This window comes from Ovis canadensis, chromosome 23 (assembly GCF_042477335.2).
Source record: "Ovis canadensis isolate MfBH-ARS-UI-01 breed Bighorn chromosome 23, ARS-UI_OviCan_v2, whole genome shotgun sequence".
Lineage (NCBI taxonomy): Eukaryota > Metazoa > Chordata > Mammalia > Artiodactyla > Bovidae > Ovis > Ovis canadensis.
The window spans coordinates 44,213,345-44,221,525 of record NC_091267.1 but is presented as its reverse complement, the minus strand read 5'-3'; the positions used below and the strand labels follow the sequence as shown (position 1 = coordinate 44,221,525).

The 8,181-nt window shown below is 43.1% G+C and overlaps 1 protein-coding gene across 2 annotated transcripts in view; it reads left to right on the top strand.

The window, feature by feature from the left end:
• The first annotated feature begins 1,689 nt into the window (after positions 1-1,689).
• Positions 1,690-8,181, top strand: part of TAF4B (TATA-box binding protein associated factor 4b) — a 100,579-nt gene continuing 94,087 nt past the window's right edge. For both annotated transcript variants that reach the window (XM_069569212.1, XM_069569213.1), the window contains exon 1: positions 1,690-2,543. In XM_069569212.1, the coding sequence (XP_069425313.1) occupies positions 2,201-2,543 (343 nt within the window). In that variant the 5' untranslated portion in view covers positions 1,690-2,200. The remainder of the gene's footprint in view (positions 2,544-8,181) is intronic.

Sequence of the window (8,181 nt, the reverse complement as noted above, 5' to 3'; positions counted from 1 at the left end):
AAATATTGCATGGCTCCACTTAATTAATTTACTTAGCAAATATTTACTAAATACCTTTTTAGTGTAATGTATTTTGCCATGAGTTATGTGTATGGGATACAAGAATCACTAGCGGAGTAGTGGGAAGAGATGTGCTTTGGGATCAAACAGACTGGTTAAATTCTCAGCTTCATGGATAAATTACTCCTTTGCAGTTTTTAAGCCAGTAAAATGAAGTTTTTTGCTTTTTTTTTTTTTATAAAGGAAGAGGAAAGGAAGAAAGCAAGAAGGAAATGTAAATATCCGTGACCAGGACACAAGAAGTGCACAATAAATCCGGTTTTCCTCTCTTCAATTCCACTTGCAGGAGTTTTTTATAAGGTAAGTGATCAAGTAAGCCTTCATAAAATGGGGAAGGGTGTAATTGACTTGGGTCTTAAGAAGGGTTCTTGATTTGGACTGACTGAGATAACAGGAGAAGACAAACTCAGTGATTGATGTGTTTGGACTGGAAGTAGATCCTGTTCTCTGGAACAGACTAGGAGGGTGAGAACTGGAAGCTGCAAAAGTCAGGATGCCTTTTATAATCTCATTCAGTATGGAACAGGTTCCTAAAAACACAAAATTATGAGGACAGTAGCGTGAAATCAACGCATCTTCTCTGATTAGATCTAAGGGGAACGTTTTTCCGAATTTGATTGTATTATTGATTCATTCACCGCACACTTTGGATTTATTCAAAGAATAACACAGCACTTAAAATCTAAACACTAGAATGTGACGATGTAGAAATCAAAAGACACTGTCCCAGTTTTGAAGCGGGCAGACACATAAACAATTTAAATATGTTTAGAGGTGATAAAGCGGAGAAGGCAATGGCACCCCACTCCAGTACGCCTGCCTGGAAAATCCCATGGACGGAGGAGCCTGGTGGGCTGCAGTCCATAGGGTCGCTAAGAGTCGGACACGACTGAGCGACTTCACTTTCACTTTTCACTTTCATGCACTAGAGAAGGAAATGGCAACCCACTCTGGTGTTCTTGCCTGGAGAATCCCAGGGACGGGAGAGCCTAGTTGGCTGCTGTCTATGGGGTCGCACAGAGTCGGACACGACTGAAGCGACTTAGCAGCAGCAGAGGTGATAAAGAGTCAGGTAGAGCAGCTCCGAGAAGAAAAAGATTTTTTCTTGGGTCAGTTCAACTTTAATTATACGAAAATAAACACATTTTACCAACTGTAAAATTATACGCCACGCTTAAACATTAAAAAAAAAGAAAAGGGACATCAAGTTTCCCCCCACCCCCGAAGTGTCAAACGTAAAGCTCATTGTAGCGATGCTTTTGGAGCTAAACCCGCAGAAAAACACTGAGGAAGCGTGACTGAGTTCTTACTGTTACTGCTCTCTGGAATCGGTCCTCCACATCGTTTCCTTAAAAAGAAGCTTGTGGGAAACACAGTCTTCGTTCCTCAACGAACACGCAACTGGAGACTCCAAGGACAAAGCAGAACGCGGATGCCGCAGCTTTCCAAGTGCGGTCGGCCCTTCCCACGTGGTGGATTTTTGGCAACTCTCCCCACCTTCCTCCGGATTCCGGGGAAGAGTCTAACGCCCTCTGGAGCCGTCCCTAGTGACGTCACGAGCGCGATTCCAGTCTGCGGCCAATCACGCGGCCGGATTCCGGGGGAAGCCCGGGGCGGCGGCGGCGGCCTGTGCGCGTGCGCGAGGTCTCCGCGTGGCTATATAAACATGGCTGGCGTGGCCGCGCGGCGGGGCCGTGCGGAGCGCGCGTAGGGGGCTTTGGGGCGCTCTGGGTTCGTAGGTTTGAAATTTCTGGCGGGGGATCCGCCGCGCCAAGTTTCGGTGGGAGGTGGGAGCCGACGTGACGCCCTTCCGGGAGCCGCGCAGCCGGACTCCGCTGCATCTGGTCCCGGGGCTGAGGCGCCGGGTTGAGCCGGCGCACGTGTGAGCGCCGCCGAGGAAGCGGCCGAGCAGGTGTGGCAGCCGGCGGGGCCGCGCGGACGGGAGGAAGGTCCAGGACGCCGGGGTCCCGCTGTCCAGCGCGGCGTCGGTCACTGACTCCTGTGTCGTGGCCCCGGCGCCTCTCCCTAGCGATGCTGTGGAGCTGGAACTGCACCGGAGTCGGCGGCCGCTTGTCAAGCCTCCCCTCGCCTCTGCTCCCGGAACGGCAGCGCCGCGGCTGCCGCTGATCCACCTGGGGGGATGCCCGCGGGCCTCACGGAGCCGGCCGGCGCCGCTCCCCCTGCCGGTGTGGGCGCCTCCGGGACCGTGACCATGGCCCCCGCCGCGGCTCTGCCCGTCCGGGTGGAGAGCACTCCGGTGGCCTTGGGCGCCGTGACTAAGGCTCCTGTCAGTGTCTGCGTAGAGTCCTCGGTGTCCCAGCCGCTGCGGTCCCCCGTAGGGACCCTGGTGACCAAAGTGGCCCCTGTCAGTGCCCTTCCTAAACTCAGCAACGGCCCTCGTCTACCATCTCCTCAGATCGTCGCCGTGAAAGCCCCCAGCACCACCACAATCCAATTGCCTGCTAATCTTCAGCTTCCTCCAGGTACGTGGCTCACCTTGGTAGCTTTAGCGGGCCAGCCGGCTGTGACAGGGGAAACGTCGCAGCCCCCGATCGCGGCTTGTCGCGGGGAGTTCCAAAACACTCAGCCCAGAGAACCTTTCAACGTCTCGACTTTGCGGGGCAGTGATTTGGCTTGACAGTGGAGATAACCTCTTTGAGTCCTTACTGCATAGTTTTTCTTTTCATATGTAAGGAAAGCATTTTTCACCTAAGGGGCCACAGTAAAAGCTGGAGCAGCGTGTTCCTGAGGGCCTTTCAGGCACTCTCTCGCTCTTAGATTCGGGAAGATAGAGATTCTTTCAAGTTTTATTTCGTATGGAGAAAAGATCAGTTTTTATATCCACACACTTAGATTACTGTGTGTGTGTGTGTTTTTTTAAGTGTTTCTAAAAGGTTCTTGTGTGTTAAAACCGAAAGAGAATTTTAACTGAAGCAAGCCTAAATACGTTTACTAGAAAGAGGTGCGATGATTGTAACCTGCCAGAGTTGACAGTTCAGAGCCAGAAGGTTATTTGTGAAGCAATGTGTGAATTCTGCAGTTAATGAGCCTGTGACTACTTTTTATACTAAAGTTTACTCTGTAGCGCTGTTTTTCTTGACTGAGGCAAAGTTTTTGCTTTGTGATGACTTACATATTGTAAATATGCTGGAAGGTGTGTAAGTATTTTATCTTGTTTTCTTGCCTCCAGTGAAAGTCACTTGGAATTTCTGTGGAAGGAAAAGGCACATTTTCTCTTTGGGAAAAAGTTCTGCTAGTAATTTTATTGTATTCTGTGTTTTGCTTAGCAGCAGTGGGAGCTCTGACCAGCAGAGGTGGTAAAGAAATGGAAACCTTTTGGTTCACAGGATGTCAGTTTCCCCTAAGCAGAATGAGGAGGCCTCTTTTGTAACTAATGTTCTGTTTGGTCAGGAACGTTGTGGAAAGATTAGTTCTTCACTTCTGATGAACTTGTGTTTTAGTTCTGTATGGTACAGGAGGTACTTACACTTAAGACTGTGTGCTCCACTGGATACATTTTTTTTTTAATGTTTTGAAAGGACATCATCTATTAAGAGAATCATCATAAATTAACCCTGTACAGAACACAGGAGCTAGGTGGACAGAGACTATAGTCTTTTGTAGGACATTGCTTCCTGCTAACCAGTCCCTGCAGGGCTTGCTTTTTTTCTTTCTTAACGTCTATACAAGGTTACTGTGCAATTGGAAAAATTATCTTTCTCAAAAGCTGATGTCAGTTTCCCACTGTCTACAAATTCCAACAAAAAGTAAACCCAAGCGTGCTCACAAAGTGCTCTTAGTCAACATTGCCACTCACATATAGTTTCGAGGTCTCCCCTCAATTGGTAAAATAAACAAAATCTTACAAGAGGAACACTAAAATATACATTAATACTTTGATCAATATCACACAGTAAGTTAGGCTGTGCGATCCACCTCATCCATACTGGTTCCTAGGACTGTGTCCACTTGGAGGTTTAAAATAAAGAAAATAAGCCTACCTCTGTGGCTTAGGAGTCATCTCTGGAAGACAGTACTGGCCTTCTGAATGCTGGGACTCACAGACTCGTTGATGTGGCTTTCTGCTGTGCCAGGATGTCCTGGCAGCTCCTGTACATTTCAATCAAGCAGTTCCACTGAATATATTTTCTGCTGGTTCTAAATTATCACCCTACATACCCTCTTATAAAGTAGCTATGAATTTGTTTAGATGAAGTACTCCTGATTTGTTAAAAATGAAATTCCTATCTAGTCACCAAAGTTTGTTTAGAAATGATCAAAAAGTATTGAGAGGAAAACTTTCAAAAGTGGGAACTTGCTGGTGAGAGGGACCTGATCACTTATTGAGAATATACTGTGCTATGAAAATTGAAGTAAAGTTGACATACAATATTATGTCGCTGGCCTCTTCTTATACATTTACATTATTTTGTTTGTTGGTCAAAATAGATAGCAAATAAGGAAAAAGTTCTCTAAGTGTAAATAATTTGTCCAATGCCAGACAACTCATAGATACCAAAGGAAAATTGAATCTAGCTTTGTTTGACTCTTTCCACAGTACTGTGCTTACCATTTGATGTGCATGTATGATATGCCTCCTAAGTAGCAATGTTAAAAGATGATTTATAGAATTTTAGCAGAGAAGGCAATGGCACCCCACTCCAGTACTCTTGCCTGGAAAATCCCATGGGCGGAGGAGCCTGGTAGGCTGCAGTCCATGGGGTCGCCAAGAGTCAGACAGGACTGAATGACTTGAGTTTCACTTTTCACTTTCATGCATTGGAGAAGGAAATGGCAACCCACTCCAGTGTTCTTGCCTGGAGAATCCCAGGGACGGGGGAGCCTGGTTGGCTGCTGTCTGTGGGGTCACACAGAGTCGGACACGACTGAAGCGACTTAGCAGCAGCAGCAGCATAGAACTTTAGAGCCTGATCTTTTTATTTCACAGAGAAACCAAAACTGAAACTTGCTAGAGCAAAAGAGCAGCAAGCCAGGACCACAGCTTAAGCATGCACCACCCTAACACTTGTTTTGCCGTGGGAGTGCTGTGCTTAGTCACTCAGTCGTGTCCGGCTCTTAGCGAATCCATAGACTGCAGCCTGCCAGGCTCCTCTGTTCATGGGAGCCTCCAGACAAGAATACTGGAGTGGGTTGCTATGCCATCCTCCAAGGGATCTTCCCAACCCAGGGATCGAACCCAGATCTCCCACATTGCAGGCGGATTCTTTGCCTGCTGAGCCACCAGGGAAGCCCATGCTGTGGGAGAAACATCCACAAAAGAGAGGAGATAAATTGTCTTTAGGAGTTATTTAGAGAAGAGATAGGATGGTACTTTGAGGGGCAGCTTTTGGAATTTCTGCTCAAGTATAGCATACTCAGGTTTGCAGTCTGTAGGACATAGAAACACTGATTAAAATAACATTTGGACACTGATTAATGTTTTAAAGAGTTTATCAGTCTTGTACTAGTTCTTTTATAGGCCAAGGATTAGCAGAGGATTGCTCAAAGATACTTAAATTACATAGGAGTCAGCTCTGATTTTTCCAAGGTAATGAATTCTTTGTTTGCTTTCTGTTTACTTCAAAATGTTCTCTGTGAACTGAACTATTTTTTAAAAATGTACATATGTACCACAGGTTTTTCTTGGGAGCAGGAGCTGGAAACAAAAAGAGGGGCATTGTGAGGAAATGAAAGAAACTGTAGCAAAGCCCTGAAGATTATTCTGTGGAATATTTTTGGTAATCTCTTCAGTCTTTTCTCTTTTATGAATTTGTGGGATTCAGACCAGACTGTGGCTCTTTGTGTTTTTGGTATCCTGTGCCTCTTCTATCATGTATTTGAGAGTGATGAGGAAGGACTTGATTGGTTTTTTTAAGTCACAGTTCTTTTATGAACTGTGTTTCATAAATTCTGCTTCCATCGTCTTACTGTACAGAAGTTTGTGAAAGTTGCTGGTGAAATGGATCAGGTCCTTTTATATCAGCTCCTTCATGTGAGACATGGTGTAGGTTTTGCATCTTTCTCAAACTCTGAATCAGTACCTGGATAAACTTGTGGCTCTTGTTTTCACCCCAGCTTTATCAGAGGGATATTACATGATCATCTGCTGCTATGGTTGTCCCAGTACTCCTGGACACCATGGAAAGAGTTGGCAGTTGTCTTCAGTGGTCACCAGTGACCCGGTGGCTCATCTGGTAAAGAATCTGCCCACGCTGTGGGAGACCTGGGTTCGATCCCTGAGTTGGGAAGATCCCCTGGAGAAGGGAATGGCTACCCACTCCAGTATTCTGGCCTGGAGAATTCCATGGACCGTATAGTTCATTGGGTTGCAAAGAATCTGACACAGCTGAGCAAGTTGTGTCACCTTCAGTGCTCACCATATGTACCAGCCACAGTTTGGATTTCAAGGGCTGTGAAATCCAAGGGCTTTGACTCACATTTACCCTTACAGCATTAATAACAACTACTACTGACAACTTTAAAATTCATAAATTTGCTCAGAAGTATTGTCTTATTTGATCTCTTTAACAATCTTGCAAAGTAGGTGTGTCTCTCAGTCCACAAACATGAGATATCTTTCCATTTATTTTAGATTTTTAATTTCTTTAAATGACATTTTATAGTTTCCAGATATTGCTTTTGTACTTTTTTGGTTAAATTTATTCCTAAAGTGTATTATTTTTTATCTTATTGTAGGTGGAATTTTTTCTTAATTCTGTTTACAATTATTCATTGAAAATGTATAGAAATATAGCATTCTTGTTTATTGATCTTGTATCCTGCTTCCTAGCTGAACTCATTTATTAGTTTTAATCGTTTTTTTTCATAGATGTTTGGATTTTTTTTTATAGATGTTTGGATTTTTATATACAAGATCATGATATATGTGGATAGATAGTTTTACTGTCTCTTTTGGATGCCTTTTATTTTCTTTTATCATTTCCCTGGTTAGAACTCTCAGTATAATGTTAAGTGTTAGTGATTGTAGGCATCCTTGTCGCATTCCTCATCTCAGGAATCCTGATCTTAGGGTAAAAGAATTTAGTCTTTCACTGTTAAGTATGGTGTTAGCTATGAGTTTTAAACCAACCTTGCATATTGAGATAAGTATCACTTGATCATGGGGTATAACACTTTTTATATGTTGCTGAATTTAGCTTGCTAGTACTTTGTTGAAAATTTTTGCATTGGTATACATATGAGGGTAATGAATTGACACATGTTTTCTATTCTGTTTTTAGAAGAATTTATGAAGACCTAGCATTTATTTTTCCTTAGATATTTGATAGAATTCATCATTGAAGCCATGGGGAACTGAGCTTATCTTGTGGATACTATTTTAGATTATTCATTCAATCTGTTTGTTAGAGGTCTATTCAGGTTGCCCATTCTCTTAAATTAGTTTTAGTAGTTTATTATGTTTCTAGGAATTTGTCCATTTCATATAATTTATCTAATTTATTGGTTCATAGTTGGTGATAACATTCAACTAGAATCCTTCTTTCTGTAAGATTAGTGGTAATATCCCCTCTTTCATTCCTAATTTTAGCAATTTGAGCCTTTTCTCCTTTTTTTTCTTTATTAATCTAGGTCAAGATCTGTCAGTTTTTTGATCTATTCAAAGAACCAACTTGATTTTTTTTCCCTCAGTTGTTTCTCTGTTCTCAATTCTCCTGACCCTGCTCTAATCTTTATTTAATTTTCTTTCATCTGCTTGCTGTCATTTTTGTTTAGTTTTTTTCCCAGTGTCTTAAGATAGAAGGTTATAAAGCTATTACTTTAAATTATCCTTCTCTTAAAATACAGGGATTTACTTTTTATAGTCTGTTTTCAGCCTGAAGAACTTAATTTAGTATTTTCTGTCTGATGCTAGCACCCAGTCCTCTGTTTTTATCTGAGGATGTCTTTTCTCTTCTTTTTTTTTTTAACTTTTTATTGGGGTATAGTTGATTTGCAGTGTTGTGTAAGTTTCAGGTGTACAGCAGAGTAAATCTGTTATACATACACATATGTCCAGATTCTAGATTCTTTTCCCATATAGGCCATTACAAAGTATCGAGCAGAGCTCCTTGTGCTATACAGTAGGTCCTCATTAGTTATCTATTTTATATATAGTAGTGT